We start from the raw sequence: 19,457 nt of genomic DNA, 5'->3' as shown, positions 1-19,457 counted from the left end.
TAGCTTTTGAATTGGGACTTTGTAATATTTGATCGTCAACATCTACAAGTTATTCCAGTTTGTCTTCTTCTATGGAGGAAATTTCAGCGGAGGTGAGGCCGATTCATCATTGGAGTCAGTGGTAAACAATTACCACTTTTCTACCCTTGACCTGTCTATGAGTTGGAATCCATATCTTGCTTCTTTTTTTAATTTTAAAAAATAAGCCACATGAAAATTAAGCCAACTAACCATTAACTAATTGCTAATTGACAGAAGTTGAAATTGCACTCCTTTTAAAAATTTCAGGATAATATTGCCTAAAGAAAGTGTTTTAAAATATCAAGCATTTGGAGATATTTGTGCTCTTCGACCAATAATATTATTATAAAATTACCTTCATTATCCTCACATTTTCTCACTTTTTCACTCTCACCCTAAAGTTGAAAAGCATAATTATATTTTATTTCAATAATTAATTTTATAATTTTTCTTAAATAATGATTAACTAAAATCATTTATTTTTCTAATAAAATTCTCAAACAAAGAAATATTCCAATCAATTCCACCCCATGCCTTTCTATTTCATTATACATTTTAAAACATACTTTAAGTGCTTAATTCCCATTGAAACATGATTGTTAACTCGCCGAGTCAATGTTTTAAGCATATGAAAATGGGTTAAATTGATTATAAATTCGGTCCTAATACTAGCTCAGTTAAACTTGCCCTTAACTCGCAAAAAAAAAAAAAAAAAGTACACTCAATGATTTTAGGCCAAGTCAAGTAAGTTGGAGTATGTATCAAAATCTAACCCAAAAATACAGCCCACAACCCAAACAGTGAAAACAAAATAAAAATGATAACTTGACCTAAAAAAATATGTCGACGGCTGTCCTCCATTGTTTGCCTTCCTGATTCATCTTCTTCCAAGCAAGCCTTCAAGACTCTGCTCTTATTCTTCTTCTAGCTGGACTCAGGAAAAAAGTAACCAGAAGAGAGAGAAAGAGCAGAGAACACACGGAGGAAAGAAGAGGGAGTGGAAGAAAGAAGAAAAAATGTTTTCTTATTAAAGGGTACGTTGGTTTAAGGTAGACTAAGGTGAAGAGTGGGACGAGTCTTTTCATCGAAGGTAACTTTCTCTTTCCTCAACTTTTCTATTTTGAAATTTTTATATTACAAAAAGGACAAAAGCTTGTTAGTTTTCCCCCCCCCCCCACCCCTTTTTTTTTTTTAAACCAAAGCTTGTTAACTGCTTACATATGCGAACACACTTTTTCCCCTCAATAAACACTCCCCTGGTTAAAATTTTCTCTAACCATGGTCTCAAGCCCTCAGCCATATCAAAAAAGAAAAAAAAATAAGATGCTTTCTAGATCTTTGGTATTTTTTTTTTCTCTTCATATTGTGCTATTAAACTTAATGTGAATTTTTGTTGGTTTTCACGTTAGTCGGGCGTGATCCAATTTTCACAAAAAATTAGACTCTATAATAAATTGTAGTATATTTTTTATATAAAAAATAAATTATACTGTAATATATTTACATAAAATAGTATATTTTATATGCCTTGTTTTGTTTAACATGTTTTTTTTTATTTTGGAATCTTGTTGACTGCTTGGTTCAGTCAATATAATAAGTTGAATATGTCATCAAGTGGAGTTGCTAGAAAAAAAGTTGTTACTGGAAGAAAAAATTATCCCAGTAATAGATATGTTATAAGATGGAAATACGGAATGAATATTGATGGGAATGGTAAAAAAGTAAATTGCAACTATTGGCAAAATTGTTACTAGAGATACTTACATATTTAAACACCACTTAGTTGGTACTAAAATAGATGTTGAAGGTTATGTCAGTGTTTTGGATGATTTTAACATACATATATGAAGTCAAATGTGCAACATCTAAAAGAAAAAAAAATATGTTGATGTTGGCGTAGAAGATTAATATACACAAGCACAAGTTGAGACTTAAGAAAAGGAAAATGGGATTATGAATTTTTTGAAAAGTAGTTCAAAAAATAACAACAAGGATGTGAGCAACACTCAATCAACTATTAACCAAATGGTCAAGAGAGTTTTGAGGGAAGAAGCTTGTCAACAAACAGCTAGATTTTTTTATACAAGTTCTATTACTTTTAATTGAGTGAAAAATCTAAAATTTATAAAAATGTGTGAGATTATAAAAAAATATGGCCTTGGACTTAAATCTCCTTCTTATCATGAGATTAGAGAAAAGTACTTGAATCTAGAAGTTAAAATATGTTGGATACATTTAGGAGTGTATGGACAACAAGTTGTTCCATTATATCTGATCGATGGACCGATAAAAAAAGATGTTCAATTTATAATTTATTACTAAACTATCCTAAAAGGACTATATTTTTATATTCACTGGTCAATTTTTATTTTTTTAAGACAATCAATAAAAATTTTGTTTTTCTTGATGAAGTTATAGAAAAAGTGGGAGAGAGAAATGTGATGCAAATAATAACAGATCATGCTACAAACTACAAGGCAGCTAGACAAAAATTGATGGAGAAGAGAAAATACTTGTATTGGACACCATTTTTAGCTCACTATATCGACTTGATGTTGGAGGACCTTGATGAAAAACTTACATTATATCAAGAAACCATAAGCAAGAGTAGAGGAATTACAACATATATTTATAATAGAGTAATGCTCATTAGTCTTCTAAGAAAATTCACAAATGGTCGAGATTTAGTTAGACCAGCTACAACTCAATTCGCTATTGCATATTTGACAATATCATGTCTTATTGAAAATAAAGCAGCATTGATAAATTTATTTCATTCTAAGGAGGAGTGGAATGATAGTAAATTTTCATCCACCAAAGAAGGAAAAAAAAATAGCTAGAAGTGCTTTGGATAATGATTTGTGGAAGAACATTGTAATATGTCTTAAGGTCACTACTCCTCTCATTAAAGTTCTTAGCTTGGTGGACTCAGATGAGAAGGTGGCTATGAGATTCATACATGAAGCAGTGGAAACTATAAGGCAAAAGATTAAAGAGAATTTTAACAATGTCAAAAAGAGGTGAGTAGTAAATTTAAATATTTAATTCTTGTGCTTAAATTTATAAATGCAATTTTATATCATGATTTTTTTGTAGTTATGCACAAATGTTGAACATAATTGGATGAGAGGTGGGAAACTCCATTGCATAAACCTTTGCATGTAGCTGCATACCATTTCAATCATCATTTTCACTATAACCCTGATTTCAAAGTTGATTATTTGGTTAAAGAAGGATTATATAATTGCTTCTCAAGAATGTTTGAAGATTCGGAAGAGAGAGAGAAGATTAAGTATTAATTAAATGACTTCCACTATATGCAAGAGCTATGTTTGGATGTGATAGTGCACAGTTTTTAAGAACAAAAATGCCTTCGACAAAATGGTGGAATTCTTATGGAAATGAATGCCTTGAACTTTAAAGAATTGCAATTTGCATTCTCAATTTATGTTGTAGCTCTTTAAGATGTGAACATAATTGGAGTGCTTTTGAGATGGTAGGTTGTAAATTTTGAAATATTATTTATGTTGTTATAATATTAGAAAATTGACTTTTTTTTTGTAGATTCACATCAAAAAAAGAAATTGCTTGCATAAAAAAAAGATGAATGATTTAGCATTTGTAATGAGCAATTTGAAAATAAGAAGCAAGGAAAATAGGTGATGAATGGATAATAGAAGGGAGAATAAATGAAGGTACTTACAACATGATGGAAGGTGATGAGGTTTTGCAATACATTGAAAATATTGAGAATATTAATAATTCTATGCACAAGCCAATGATAGAGCTTGATGATCATATTGAAATTGATTTAAATGTTAATTTAAATGTTCATAGTCGTAATCATAATGTTGATGATATAGATGGAGATGATGATATTGATAAAGAATTTGAAGGTAACGGATATGACCATAAAAGATTATTTGAAGATTTTTATTGCATATAGATTAATATACTTTATTATTGTTTAAGTTAAATGACTTTTTTCTCGAACATTTAAGTTGAATGACTTTTTTTCTAAGCATTTAGGTTGAATGACTTTGTTTAAAAACTTTATTATTAGTTTTATATTAAGAATTATGAATTTTGATATGTGTGTGTATTTGTTTTTAATTATTATAATTTGGATTATATTCAAGTAAAACTGGTTCTTAAAACACTATGTTTTAAATATAGTATTATTTATTTTAATAATATTTATTATTAAAGATAAATTTTTATAAATTTACAATACGAATTGACATTGAAGTTATCATTATAAATTTATATAAACTTATAAGTTTGATAACTTTGCATTGAAACATGTTATAACCATCCTTAACTATATAGTCATGTACTCCTTAAATTTAAAATTTCTTATAATTTTTTATTACTTTCAACTTTCAATAATGTCATGCGTTTTACGATGCCCTTTTGTTTTTTTGGTCCAAAATTCCAATCATATTTGTCCACATGGGTAGAAAAAGGCTAAGTTAAAAAAAAAAAAAAAAAGACCCTTCCCTTAATGAGAACACAGTACAAAGCCAAGCAGTGAAATCTAAAAAGTAACAATATTACAAGAAAGAAAGACACTGAGTGAAGAGCTAAATAGGAGATTAAGGAACATGTATCCACTTCCTTGTGTCTTCATACATTACTGATTTTCTTCAAGGAAGTCAATAAGTTCCTTGCAAGCTAGTTTTTCAGCCATGTCCCCATTGGGAGCTTTAATAGTTTTCTCATACATTTTCCCATTAGCCAGAACCCTAACTGTGACACAAGTGAAGTGATTGCTTCTGGAAACCAATCGCTTCTCATATTTATAATTTTGTTTTTGGCAGATTTACGAACGGGTTGAATCGGTACAGTTTCAGGTGTTACCAAAGGTTCTAATAAAGGTATGATGCTTTTGAACACAATGTCTTTGTTGAACCCTGAATCAACCATTATTGCTCCAGCTAGAGACTCTATAATATCTGCAAGTACCTGTGAATGACTAATATTTAATATTGAACTTAAAATTAGGGCATTTTGGATGATGTACACACCCTCCCATGGACATAGTATGTGCTATATGGTTTATCCAACTACAGAAGCTTCACATTCATAGAATGAAGGCAGAGCATGTATTTAGAGAAAAATAGAGAAAAAAAGGTGGAGTATTAGGGTCTGTTTGATTTTGTTTTCAAAAACTATTTTTATGTTTTTCAAGACAAAAAAAATAAAAAATGAAAAAAATGAAACCATTTCAGAGCTATTTTTTTATTTTTTTATTTTTTTATTTTCAAATGTACTATATTTAACTATTGGAAACTATGATCAGCTATAGTTAATCAGTATCATAAGCTATCATTGTTAACCACTTGTGGCCACCACCACTGGCTGATTTTTGAGCTCTAACCCTTGGTTGGACGTGGAGAAAAAATAAAGAGGAAGGAAAACTAAAAAGAAAACTCTTAAAAATAGTGAGAAAAAAAAATTACTATTTTTGGAAAATTTTCTCTAAGTTTTCTATCCTCCCTATTTTCTTCCCACTTCTCAATCAAACTATATTATAAAAAAAAGATGCTTTTTTTTTTAAAAAAAAATGGGAACTCAATCAAACAAGCCCTTAGATTTCATAACTAATTATGAGATACTGAGGTCACTCTCGTCTAGTTGAATGCACCCTATAATTTTCATGTGAATAGGTTCAAAAGGCAAGATTGTATACTCCAATGGTGAGCAAATATACCAAAATGATATTTGACTATAAGCACTAAAACGCCACTGTAACAATAATATGAATAATCATAGACTCAACTAAATCATTATTTCAAGACCAATAAGATGAATGGTAAGTACTAACCTTAGGAAAATATGTCTCTGTATCCCACCCAAAAGTTGGTTCAGTGGACGACTCTTCAAACTTATTTATCGCTTTAACAATATTCTTCTCTAATTCTTGAGAGGAATGGATTATGTGTTTGTGTAAGCCAGCTTTAATGGCAAACTGAGCATAACAATCATTATTTACAGAAGCAGACCTCATGTCAGTCAACAACTCTGGAGATAGGTTAGGATATTTATTGTACAGATGCTCAGTGATGAGAAAATCCAACACAGAATCCCCAAGAAATTCTAGTCGCTGCAGGGAAAAAGCATTTTTATACATATACATTATTCAATTATTATGAAAGTAATATAAAAAAACATAACTACTCATGGGTTACATCAATAATTCCAAAAGACAAGCTCCTTTTAATGGGATGACCTTGAAGATTTAGCTTATCATAGATACTCCCTCCAATCCTATGTGTAAGTTATCTTTTAGAAGGAATTTATGGTCATTTTTATAAATCACTTTACATAAAAATGTGGATCATCATTTACCTTCTTACAATTTCACCCTTTCACAATTTTTCCATAAGTAGAGTAAAAAGCTATAGGAGAGGAAAAGTGTTTTTAAAGATGTTGTAAAATTTCTGTTTTATTTTTTTAAGACAACATCAATAATTTAACTATCTCTCATTAGTTTTGGTGAGGCAGTTAAAAGCGACTTATATATAAGACAAGAGAAGTAACTATTAGGTGGAAAATCATGGCTTGTATACCAAGAGTCCTAGACCTAACTCCAAGCCAGTCTCATCTCAAGTGTCTGTAAAACTGTATTATGGTCAAAGTTAGGTCCAAGTACTGTTTATGGTTTTGCTGAAAAGATGCCAACATGAAAATCAGTTAAGAAAATATACACACAACCCAGCCATTTTTTTAAGTACCTGATAACATGTTGGAATTTCTGGCCGTATGTAAGAGCCATGGGTGAGAGCTTCCACCAAGAGAAAACGGTCATTGAATGAGTAGTTCAACACGGATTCCAGACATCTGACCTTGACAAGTCTCTCTGGATCTATGTTTAAAAGCCTCTTATTAGGTGTTATTTCAAAATCCACCTTTATTCCAATCCAATCCATAAACTTCAAAGCAGCTTTCTCTCCACCTGTGCTGAGGAAAGCCCCAACCAAGGCTTCAACAACATCAGCAATTATATCATATTTCATTTTTCTGCTCCCACCAACATACATTTTTGTCATATCTGAGACCAATTCCTCTTTCAAAGTAACACTTCTAGACCTATCTCCTGGTATAATCCATTTCTTTGGATCAAAAGGTCTGCTTCGTATGAAGCCCTGCCAAAAAAAAAAATAAAAAGAAAGAAAGAGAAAAAGAAGGAACCATTTCAGAATACAGCACAACAAGTGGATATATCGGTTAAGTTAGTTTTGACAAAAATAAAGTAGTTCTTAACAGAATCTAGAGAAACTTAATCTTCAAGTTATGGGATATATCATATTGTAATCATCCTCTTACAATGAGATAGGATTTTCTATGATATGATTTATGACTTTATGTCAACCATCCACACTATAAATAGAGGAGGCTGGTTCAAGAGAAAGAACATGCCGAAGTTGAATATCTCTTCTGCATTCACTCTTTTCTCTACTCTTTATTTTCTCTTACAATGCATCTATTGTGCCTTATAGAAATGACTCTAGTAGTCTATACTCTTTGTGAGCTTTCGGATTATATACCCTGATCCGGTATGGTTGTTTTATGTGAATAAGATGAGAAAGAAATAATACCGGAAGTTTAGAGTTGCACCCTAACCTACTGAGAAAGGCATTAGATATCATCTTCTCCTTCTTCACAGTAAGGAGACCTTCTGGATCAAATGGATAAAATTGATAAAGATGCTGACAAGTAATATATTTAAGGAAAGAATCTCCAAGAGTCTCTAGCAAGTCATAGTCAAATGATTCTTGACATGCCTTTGTAGTAATTGCTTCCAAGATCTACAATGCACAAAGCAAATGCCATTATTATAGGTATCACCAAAAACACTGGAACAAACACAACAAATGTATATAAGAAAATAAAATTCCATCATTATGATGTAATGAAAGCATGAGTAAGAGATGGAGAGGTTGGCATTGGACATGATGTCAAAGTCAAACCTTCTCAAAAAATGAGAAGGCAAACATAATAATCCATCAAGCACCTTTAAGCAAATAATTAAGGCAAACAGAATAATCCATCAAGCACCTTTAAGCAAATAATTACACACTCATACTGAGAAGACCCAACATAGTTAAGCCAAAAGATACTATTATAGAAAGTTCACATCATAACAAAAGCATTACATTATTTTTTGGTAATCTAATTAAGGGGGAACTATAGTGAAGTCCTGAAAGATCAAATTAATGACAGTTAAGTTCTTGATAAATTTTCTAAAAAATGTGTTGCAAGTATTGATTTAGACAATTACAAACAAGAATCCCCATTGCAAATTGAGAGTTATAGTTAGAAATTAAATATTTTATTTACAATTAGAACTCCTGAATTTGTAATTATTTAAATCGATATCTATCACTTATTTTTCGTAAAATTTTATTAGGAATTTAACTGACATTAATTTGCTTTTTCAGGATTTAACTACCATTTTCCCGCTGATTAATCTCTTTATTGCGTATTCATTGAGAAGATGTCGGAAAAAGTAGGCTAGATCAATTCTTTTGCTTTGGTTATCTAGTATCCTGTCTTTTCCATTAATACTCTCTCTATTTTGTCCAACAAATAAAAATACTTCTCTATAACTGATTAATCTAGAAAAACATATATTCTTTTTCTTCATCATATGGATAGTTAATAAGCCTCGGTAGAAAGAAATGAAATTTTCAATCCTTGGCAACACTTGGAAACATAACTACTATAATTACATCCTGATAGTACATTTTCACAGCAAAAGAATACTAGCTTACCTTGTCTGTTGGAATATCATTTTGCATGCACATCTTTTTCAAGTTGGAAGCCACAAGCAATGACTCAAGACGATGTACTATTGATGGAATGAATGAGAGTGAATATATTGTACTGGCTGATATGGGTGACATAACAATAGAGCACAGTTCAGGAGGCAATTCAATTGAAGCCTTGGTTGATTCTGAAGAAAAATAATATATAATCAGCAGCACACAGAGAAAAATGATACTAACACTGGCTTAAGGAAAAGTTAGAAAGATGAAACTTCTAGGAACAGCTAAATATAGCCTTTGCACTTGTTTCATGGGCAAAAACTGTATGTTATTTCCAGAAAGCATCAAGCAACTTTACAGATATGCTTGGAATGAGAAGAAAACAGAGAAGAGAAAACTAGGGGAGAAAACTAGAGGAAAAGGACATTTTATACGTTTGTTTACTCCTAATTTCTTCCTAGAGAGAGCGGAAAAACTTTATGATAGAAATGAAAGAATGTTTTTTTTCTTCTACTTTTCTCTCATTGATTTCTTTCCTTCCTATTTTCTTCCCATTCCAAATGGAGGGTACCAGTTCAAGTTCAAATACTGGAATCAAAATTCAAACCTCTTTCCTTCACTTGTCTATTTTTGAGTAGGTAATTTTGCAACTTAATTATCTGCCTTCCATTATATGGCTTTTGCTTTTCAAAAGACAAATGAATTCCATACCTGAAATGCAGGATAAGTGATGAGAACATGACAGAGTAAAAAAAACCTATGGAAAATATTAACTTGAAAACCAGACCTCAGCCACAAATATTATCTTACTTTTTTGCAAAGTATTTTTTGCATGTAATTGCTTCACCATTCCTATTTCTTAGCAGGGAGTTCCCATCCAATTCCATTATACCAGTAATGATATAAAAATGACCATTATGAGGAGTATAGACCAATGAATTTTCAAGTTCGCAGGAACAAACAAAACCATTTTGAGTGTATACATTTGCAATATGATTGTTGCAACCTTCTTGAGATGAAGGCCAGTCAATGGTTAAAGGTTTTTGTTGTGTGGTAGTGAAAGGAAGTAGAAGATAATCAACCTCAAGATCATCTTCTAGACAGAGTTCATTTAAAATATCTGTCAACTTGGCCATATCATAACCACAAAGTATCCCAAACACAGTGACCTGTTTTTTTCTGCACAAAAGAACCTGAAAAGGGACAACAAAACGAAAACACAGTAATTTCATTAAACTTTGTAGCACTTGCCATTATGCTTGTATAAACCAGAAAGAGAACAAATTGGCATACCTCATTTAGGCCAAGATTTTTTATTCCAATGTAATTAAACTTTACTGCTAGGCTCCCTCGGTTAGTACACATTTTAAATTCCATTAACCCAATAACTTCTGGATCAAGCTCACACCTTGTGGCAAGAATAACATCGCTAGTAGAAACATCATTGGTAAAGTCTTGTTTCAACTCTATTAAATAGCAGTGATACACTGTATTGCCATCAATGTGTGAAAATCTATTGACCAATTCAGGTGGGATATACTGAGGTTGCTCTTCGTTATAGGATTCATTCACTGTAAGAATCGGATCATAAATGGTCAAACAAAAAGGAAACATAAGAGGAAATCAGCAAAATAAATAACAGGCACGAAATTACCTAATTCTTCCACCACCTTGCTGTCCATGATGATATCAGTGCCAAGATTGCCTGAGAAAGCTCCAAGCCTTATTCTCTTACTCTGCAATTTCAAACGGTTGATGAAAAGCGTCAGGCAAAAAGTAGTGAGAGAGGAAAGTATAAATAACACTGCAACAGGTCAGTGTCTCCTTCGTGAGCAAGTTAGCTTACAACTTAAGGAGACCCACAAGTGAGAGAGAGAACGAAAAGAGCCATTATATTGGTTCTCGGCTTCTCGCTTTCGGAAAGAAGGAAAGCGAGCAATACAACTAGGAAACCACAAGGAAAGTGGCCAGCTTTGCTCCTTGTTAGTCAAGTTAACTTTAAAATATTTAAATTCCCGTTAACCCAATAAAAATGGTTAACAGTGTACTGGAAAATAATAACATGGGAAAACACAGTTATCAGTCCTATAGTTTTATCGGCTTTTATTTTTAATTTCTATAGTTTTCCTCTTCAGTTTTTCATTCTTTATAGTTTCAGCAAGATTGATGATGTTTGTTATTTAGTTCCCTGTAATTTTAGTGTTTTCAATCTCTATAAGGATTAAAAATACTAAAAAAAATTTATAAGAATTGAAAGCAAAACTCAATAAAATTATAAAAATAAATAATTATATTTTTCTTGGTGATGATTAGCTTTATTAACCTTATATACTTAACGTTTTCATTTCTAATAAAATCAAAGTATGTGAATCTTTTATAAATTATTCATTATTCATTGTATATTAAATTTATTAATACATTAAAATTTACTAATCATGATTAGATTGTATATAAGTATATTAAATGTATATAACTTAGTAGATGAGCATGAAATGATTGATAGATAGAGCTCTTGATCACAGGAACGCCAAAGAACAGGTACATTAGAAGGATTGCAAGAGAACTTGGGAGACGATGGAACGGGAAAGTGTCGCATGTGCTGCATGAAGGGACTCAAAGTGCAGATTGGCTGGCCAGATGGAGCTTCATTCAAACCAACGACGTCGTCCAGCTATACTACATAATCCGCCTGTGGATTCATGTGAAGTGCTGCATCGGAATAGTCTGTGCTATTCCAGTCCTCGAATATTATTTTAGTTCCTTTGAGTTTGGGCTTTTGTCCCGCTGTGTTCGCCCAAAAAAACTTAAATACATACTCCTTCCGGTAAAAGACAAAGTATTTTTTAAGAAATTAAATATTAAAAAATATAAAATATTTTTCATATTTTAAGGTATAATTGTTGTATTTTTTTGTAAAAGTATAAATAATAAATAAATTATTTTATATTTACTTTAAAGTGAAACATCCCATTAAATAGAGATAAGTTTATTAAAGGTGAAATTATGTTAAAAATGCCTTATATTTTTTAACGGAGAAAGTAAGTTTTACCCTAATAATGATACTTCCACCATATTAATTTATAAGATACTTCTGAAGTTAATTCGATGTTTCAAAATATAAGATACTTTAATTTAAAAAATAAAATTTTATTAATTATATTTGTTATAATATTACCGTTCCCTCCTTATTTTATTTCTCTCTCTCTCTCTATTTAATGTTTTGTAATAAGGTTATATTAAATGAAGAGTATTTTTAAAAATTTATATTTATGTTTTAAAAAAATTGTAAAATTTTATTTATTTAATGAATTTTATTGAACAAATTGAGCATTATGCTACAAATAAAAAAAAATTTACCTTATTGCCAATAAAAAAAGAATTTACCTAAAGCTCAAGAGTTAAGTACTTACTTTCATATACTTAATATACTTTTAGTCAATCAACTTAAAACAAATAGATTTTAATATCTTATTAATAAAATTAATAATAAGAATTTATTATAAAATAAATATTTATAAAAGATTCACATATCTTGATTTAATTAAAAATAAGTATTTTAAATATATAATATTTTTCTTACCTAAATGCTACACTTTTGAAACTGTTTACCACAATGCTATAATCTTTAAAATTGTCTTACGGCACATTGAGCATACTATCACCAAAATTGGCTTCTACAAAATACTGAAATTGAGTTATCACTTAATTTTTGAAAAAAATATTTGTTGAAGTTTGTAACTGATCTATAACCCATCATCCCACCCTGCAAAGCCTTCTCTCATTTTTAGTCTAAAGTTTGAGCAATTTAAGGTCTATTTGGCAACTTGTTCTGAAAACAGTTTTCTATTTTTCAGAACAAAAGAACAAAAAGATATGTTTGATAACATATTTTTAAAAAGTGTTTTAAAGAATAAAAAAATAAAATATTATTTTGGAGAACAGAAAAATGAAAACAACTTTCAGGTGTTCTAATATTATTATGCTGAAGAACAAGAAAGAATGAGAAAAATACATATTTTTATTATTTTTTGTTCTCATAACTTATTTTACAAAACATTAATTCTCAAAATAATAAAATAAAAACAGTTTTAAATAGCCTTTTAGTATTCATTAACGTGGAAATATGGTCCAAAATTAGTAATAAAAATTGGAAAAATAAAGCAGTCCTTGTACTTCAACATGATTTGGCGTTAGTTCCTTTAGCTTATTTTCTCATTACTCTTGGTTCCTTCAATTTTATCCATTTACAATGTTAGTCTTTATTTTCACATATTATTTAATTCATCATGACTTTACCAACTCAGCACAACAATTAACGGAATTACATATAAATAAGTAGAGTTAACTCTATAAGTGATGAAGAAGACTAACATTGCAAGCAAATAAAATTTAAAAAATATGAGCGCTGAAAAAAAAAATAATAGGACTAATACCAAAACATGTAAAACTATAAGAAAACAATCATATTTTTCTATAATAATAACAATTATTGGTCCATATAATTTTATAAGTTGAAATTTTCAATGATTTTTATATATAGATGTAACATCTTGAAGAATTTAACCCCTAATGAGTTGAATAAATGAGGACTAATTAAGTAAATTAGCATGATGTATAGTTACAGAAGGCTAATGGGTATTTTAGGTTGTCATTTTAACCTTGGGATTAAGTCCAAGTGAAGTTAGGCCATCGGGCATTAAAAAAATGAGAAAAACAAAGATAAAAGGCTCTGTTACACATATCACAGTGCAGGGGGACATGCGCCGCAGTGCATTGTAACAAATTTGTAGAAATAAGACGTGAAAACAGATAAAAAATAGAAGAGAAACAAAGGAGAAGTGAAGGAGAAACAAAAGAGTTCTATTGGGCGTAAAGAATTGAAGCATTGGGAGTATTTTAGAGCTTCTAAACATTATAGATAAGGTTCTTAAGCTCTTTCATTCTCTTTCTCTTGCATTTTTATGATGTTGAGAGTAAGGGTATGGTTGAGAATGATGATTTTTGGTCCATAAAGGCTATGGGTCCAAATTCATTGATTTAGATAAAGTTAATGAAAATTAATTGAACTATCTAAACCTAGCATTTATGAATCCATGTGTTTTTGGTTCGTTAGGGCCATAAATGAATGAAAATCCACCATTAATGAGGTGGTTGGGGCAATATAACTTCATTAATAGTTATTTAAGAATTCAATGAGGTTAATGGAAGTTAAACGAAGTTTATAAGCCCTATGGATACTTTTGTATGTGAAGAGATTGAATCTTAGAAGTAAAGAAGTATTTGATTTAATAATGAAAAGTATCCAAAAAAGAGTATTGATAAATTATGTTGTGATTAATTATAGAGTGAGTATATTTAGAACCATTCAAGTTTCATGAAAGCTTTAAGAGTGTGTATTTAAAAGGTAAAATCTTTGACCTCTCAAAGGTTTGAAATAACTGAGGAAATTCTTTCTTATACTTTTGTATGTTAATTAGTTTATTAAGTTGTATTTGATGATTTAAATGTGTGAAATTGAATGAAATGCAAGTATGGCATGACTTACTTGAAAATCCACTATGATGATCTTGTTAAGTTCAATGATGTGCTTTTCATTTGAAGTTCAACAATGTCATTCGCAAATGGAATTCAGTGATTGTTGTGTCATGAGGAGTTCAATGAAATAGTGTTTTGTGGAATTCTATGATGTGTTGTTAGTGAAATTCAATGAATGTGTAGAAGAGGAGTTCAATGAGATAAGTGAAATGGAGTTTGATGATTTGTTTTTGTGAGTTAATGTGTTTTTCATATCTATGATGAGTACAATAATAATGTTATGCATGCTTGAACATTGAGTAATTGCATGCCTTGAAATGTTGCATTGATGTGATTAGTCTTATTTCTATATTAAATTATATTACTAAATCATTAACTCATGAGCATGTGTTATTGTGAATGAGAATTTTGAATTATGCTCTTGAAGATGTTAAATAATTTGAAATTAAATATCTTTGCTTCTTACATTTAAATTGATTAACATGCATTAGTATGAGTTAGAAGGATTTTGATTACTGAGTAGTTGTACTCATTTCCATTATCTTCAATATTATATAAAATAACTCAACAGGATAAGACAAAGGAAAACAGCCTGAGGCATAAGATTACTATCCTATCTGTAGGCCTCCTTTTCTTTTTGATTATTAATGTGTATACTCTTGTATGATATTTCCAACTAGAGAAAGTTCATGTTGTGATTTACTTGCATTATGTGTTTTGTTAAACTATATTGTGTATTTTAGGCCCTAGGGTGCATAGGTAATGATTGTGAAATTTATAACAGGGCCAAAATACTAGTGCAAGTAAGGGTTGTGAATGACATTTGATTGATGATGATTAATTGATGAAATGTGTGATTGGAACTCCCCCTTTTGTTTTTTAAATTTAGAGGTTGAGCATTGAAAATGTAATGTATTTGTTAATTGTGAGTTATGGTGTATTGCACAGTTCTGTTTTAGTCCTTTAAGTTTGGTTTAGGGTGTGAAATTGGTTTTTAACACAAGCTATGTCAATTGGACACTTAAGTTGTGCTATAAGATTGAAAAATGAGTGATTTTTGAAATGGGTGTCCGTATTTTGATTGAGAAATGATATGATTATGAAATTAGTGTAATTAGTTAGATATAGGAGAAAGTTCTCTATAAACACTTAGATCGCCCCAATTAAAGATCGAAAGGGGACATGGCGAGCATCGAAAGTTCACCCTAGTTGCTATCAAGTGATAGCAAAATTTGCTATCAAATATGTACAATGCGCCACGGTGCACGCCTCTCTGCTGCATTGATTCATTGTTTTCAATTGTTTGAGCAAATGTCTTGATTCTTTTTGGAGATTCCATACTTCCGCATATTAATTGAACTTTGATTTTCGGCTTGTAAAGATCTTTTTGGATGTGTTAAATATTAAAAATTTAGGATTTCATTTGTGAAATCGAACAATGATAATTACATTGATGTTTGAAGATTAGGGAAGATTAGCAAGAACAACCTTGCTCGTTCAACCCAGAGATTTTACAATAGACATCTTGCTATTTGGAATATTAAAAATTCCAAGGTGTGTGTCTCTAATGAAATATTATAAAATGTCTATTATTCCCTCCATTTCAAATTGGTAGACAATTTTAAAGGAATTTGTTGTCCCAAAATATAAGATAATTTAATAAAAATAATTTTTTAAAACAATTTTTTTCAATATTACTCTTCAAGTGAAGAGAGAATTGAAATATTATTATAGTATAATGATTGCTTGTTTGGGTTTCCTTCAAAAGTTCATTCAAAATACATTTGAAATGTGCATTTTGCCAAATCTAATAAATAATTTTTTTTTTCAAACAAAATTTTGTAAACTGAAAATTAAATACGTACTAAGGTCTCACATGGTATGAGAGAATAGGTGCAGATAGAATGAAAATGAATAAAGAAATGTTTATCTTAAATGTTTGATATATTGGAATAGGTATTTCAATGGAATGGCCTATTATCTCATTTGAGGGAACGTGCATTCCTTCAAGGGACTATTGGAATGGCTCTATTTCATGGGAATAAGCATTTTTTATGGAAGCTATGAGAAAGGGCAAGTTTGGAATCACGTACGCTACCAATTTGGCCAATCGATTGACTGGTTTTTATCGATTATGTTATGATTGGAGCTACTTCAATGAAAAGAATACCTCACTGAATACTCTATAGACAAAAGATGAGATATTTATTAAGGTCCTTGATGCAGACTCAAAAACCCATTTTCGATGATTCTAGCATCAGGAAGCACGAAACTTTCTTGAAACAACCCATGGTGCAGTCCTCCATGAATGGCTTAGTCTTTAGACTTCATTGATTTCATAGAATTCATTAGTTACTGTGTTGATTAGTAATGGAAGGTTGGAGGAAGCAAGACAGTGCCCGTTTGGTTTGCGTCAAGAATCAATTTTTTGGGGTTTAATCGATTTTCAAAACAAAATTTGCCAAACAGTAGAAAAATGCAATAATCGATTAGGGAGGTTAAACGCGCGTTAATTCTTAATCTACCAAAACCAGCTTCAGCTTTAAGCTTTTTACCGTTATTCACGTGCTCTTTATCTGTGCCCTTCACGTGATTGAGTTCTCTTCTTTCTAATCCTCATTTGTCTTCTATCAGTCGCAGCTTTCTTTCTGTGATCTCCTCTTTCGTTCAGCTCACCAGTCGGTCCTCACGGTGGTGCCGCCGCTCTGTCGTCGTCCAGCCATCCCCAACTTAGTCACCGTCCACCATCTCCCGTCGTCCACCCACCTCCAACAGGTGTGCCGTCTCACAGTCAGTTCTCACAGAGGCAAGGATCTTTCGACTATCTTCCAACTCTGTACAGATTTGTGGTCCTCGTGGCGTCACCTCCTCCGTCCACCGTCTCTGAGTTGCTTCCAGTGGTGGTGATCTCTTGCTATAGTCGAGGAAGGCAGTAAGCTTTATCTATACTCTATTTCCTCGATCTGCTCATGGTCCTCCGTCTGTCGCTGATCTGCTCGTGGTCCTCCGTCCATCGCTGATCTGCTCGTGGTCCTCCGTCCGTCGCTGATCTGCTCGTGGTCCTCCGTCCGTCGCTGCTCTGCTCGTGGTCTTCTTCAGTCGGTCTAACTCAGAGGTAAGTGATCTTCTCTTTTTGGACGATCTTGTTCAGGTTTGATCTTGGTCAAATTTTGTTTTCCTCTCCACTCTGATCTATGCATGGATGGATTTGTTCTCGGGATTGCTGGCTTAGTTTTGTGTGGCTTGAACCATTTACAACTCTTGAACATTTGCAAATAATAAGATAGGTGAAAGTTGATTTTTTATGCTATTTTTGTGTTAGTTTTGTGCCTAGTTGAACTCTGTGCTGAACATGGGAGACCTGTTAAAAGTTAATTTTGTAGCTATTGAAACTTGATTTTAGTCAAAATCTATGCATTTGCAAATTGTGGGAAAGCTGGTGAAAGTTAATTTTGTGCCAAGTCGAACTCTTTGCTGGTTTTGGTTTGTGATCACTGATTACTGGAGCTTTATTCTCAAACATTATGTTTTGCATATATAGGGGTCATTTAGTCGAATTTTTTGCTGTGTGAGTCTCTGTTGAATTTGGCTCCTCTGAAAATTGCCAAGTTTTTATCATGTAATATTTTAATTATAATTCCTATAATTAATATGTTAGTTTTTTACATAGTATAATGAGTAACAATAAGTCAAAAGCTTCATGGGATCGAAGAAATACTAGAATCTTTATTGACATTTGTTTGGACCAAGCTCGAAAATCGCAAAGAAATGGTGGTAGTTTTACCAAAGCAGGATGGCTCAGCATAATTTCTACCTTCAATAAGAAGACTGGACAGAAATATGACAGACAACAATTCAAGAATAAGTGGGATAATATGAGAAAAGAGTGGGTACTATGGGATAAGTTAGTTTCAAGTGAGACAGGATTGGGTTGGGATTATGCAAACAATACTGTGGATGCTTCAGACGATTGGTGGGAGAAGAAGATATTGGTATGATGTTATTATATGAGGCTTTATATTTATTTTATTTATTTGTGTATTCTGTAATATTATTGATAATTTATGTGCAGGAAAATCCATTATATGAGAAATTCAGACATAAAGGATTACCATTTGCCAATGAATTAACCGAGTTGTTCCAAGGTACTATCGCCAATGGACCTAGAGCATGGGCACCTTCAAGTGGAGTTTTGCCTAACATTTACAATAGGAATGAAGGTGAGGATGAAGAGGTGTATCGGCCTGATATGGCAAATGAGGGTATTGATTTGGAGGAAGGTTCAAGAGATAGTGATGAGATCTTAAGAACTACTGGAGTAAGCGGTGAATTTAATAGAGTAGTTCTAAATGCTTCTCAAGGAACCTTAAGTGGAAGCAGTGGTAAGAGGAAGAGGGGCGAAAGCAGTAACGGTAGAAAGAAGAACAAGTTACCTAGTACAAGTCAAATAGCAGATGCAATGAGTGTGATAGCTCAGACAACAAAGAAAGAATTTCAACAGGCCAAGGAAACATCAATTCCCGAAGTCATGTCTATAGTCAAACAATGGGAAGAAGTTGCAACTGATAAACATTGGGTTTCACGATGCATGTCACTCTTCATGTCCCGAGAGGCTAGGGTGATGTTTTTGACGATGAAGGATGATAAAGAAAGCGTTTTGGAGTGGTTGAGATATGAATGTTACAAAAATGGTTGATTATTGGAGTTTTAAAACTTATTATGAGTATATGATCTTACTTAAAAAGTAATCTAACATGTTTGTATTATATTGTAGAATTTAACTTATGTAGCCTCTTGAACTACTTATGTACTTTTTATATATGGTAATTGAGTATTACAATGTTGTGGAAAAGTCATTGGTATTTCTATAGATGACTTATTTAGATGTATCTATAATTGAAATTAAGTGCACGTATTATTTATGTGTTTGGCTACAGATAGTAAGACATATGGAAGAGTCATCTAAAAAAAGGCTAAATAGAGCCCAAAAAGTTAGTGCTCTCATTGGGTTGTATGCAACAAGACATTTGTGCAAAGAGCCACGAAGAAATAGTGAATATACAGGTCATTTGTGGGTGAATGAAATTTCAGAAGGACACCCAGTTCGTTGCTATGAAATGTTTAGAATGG

General features: G+C 31.6%; 2 protein-coding genes and 1 long non-coding RNA gene across 6 annotated transcripts in view; 2 read left to right on the top strand and 1 right to left on the bottom strand.

Annotated features, from left to right (window-relative positions):
- Positions 1-10,759, bottom strand: part of LOC129302248 (endoribonuclease Dicer homolog 2-like) — a 30,573-nt gene extending 19,814 nt beyond the window's left edge. The window contains exons 1-9 of one of the 3 annotated variants that reach the window (XM_054940985.1): positions 10,447-10,722; positions 10,086-10,363; positions 9,603-9,985; positions 9,400-9,503; positions 8,799-8,980; positions 7,623-7,832; positions 6,759-7,169; positions 5,849-6,127; positions 4,504-4,986 (exon numbers count right to left, since the gene is read on the bottom strand). In XM_054940985.1, coding sequence (XP_054796960.1) covers positions 4,696-4,986; positions 5,849-6,127; positions 6,759-7,169; positions 7,623-7,832; positions 8,799-8,980; positions 9,400-9,503; positions 9,603-9,985; positions 10,086-10,363; positions 10,447-10,474 — 2,166 coding nt within the window. In that variant the 5' untranslated portion in view covers positions 10,475-10,722 and the 3' untranslated portion in view covers positions 4,504-4,695. Of the gene's footprint in view, positions 1-4,503; positions 4,987-5,848; positions 6,128-6,758; positions 7,170-7,622; positions 7,833-8,798; positions 8,981-9,399; positions 9,504-9,602; positions 9,986-10,085; positions 10,364-10,446 lie in introns of those variants that run through there. The other 2 variants (XM_054940984.1, XM_054940983.1) reach the window with 2 other exon arrangements.
- Positions 706-11,622, top strand: LOC129302251 (uncharacterized). Of its 2 annotated transcripts, none has more exons than XR_008591229.1 (4): positions 706-1,111; positions 2,954-3,041; positions 4,842-4,898; positions 11,315-11,622. It is a non-coding gene; the product is annotated as an uncharacterized LOC129302251 (long non-coding RNA). The 2 variants fall into 2 exon arrangements; XR_008591230.1 differs by lacking the exon at positions 11,315-11,622 and adding an exon at positions 8,842-9,869.
- Positions 11,623-18,001: 6,379 nt separating this feature from the next.
- Positions 18,002-19,023, top strand: LOC129302744 (L10-interacting MYB domain-containing protein-like). The gene is made up of 2 exons (XM_054941632.1): positions 18,002-18,319; positions 18,400-19,023. The coding sequence occupies exons 1-2, from the start codon at positions 18,002-18,004 to the stop codon at positions 19,021-19,023; spliced, it is 942 nt and encodes a 313-aa protein (XP_054797607.1).
- The last annotated feature ends 434 nt before the right edge of the window (positions 19,024-19,457 follow it).

This window comes from Prosopis cineraria, unplaced genomic scaffold, assembly GCF_029017545.1.
Source record: "Prosopis cineraria cultivar Desert tree isolate PC_DT_omini unplaced genomic scaffold, ASM2901754v1 PC2, whole genome shotgun sequence".
NCBI lineage: Eukaryota > Viridiplantae > Streptophyta > Magnoliopsida > Fabales > Fabaceae > Prosopis > Prosopis cineraria.
Note: the sequence above shows the minus strand (reverse complement) of the source record. Positions and strands in the feature narration are given on the sequence as shown.

Excerpts from the sequence above, each read along its gene's own strand:
- LOC129302744 (XM_054941632.1), top strand. The coding sequence starts at position 18,002 with ATGAGTAACAATAAGTCAAAAGCTTCATGGGATCGAAGAAATACTAGA. Across the intron at positions 18,320-18,399 it reads GGTGGGAGAAGAAGATATTG|GAAAATCCATTATATGAGAA; the intron begins GTATGATGTTAT and ends ATTTATGTGCAG.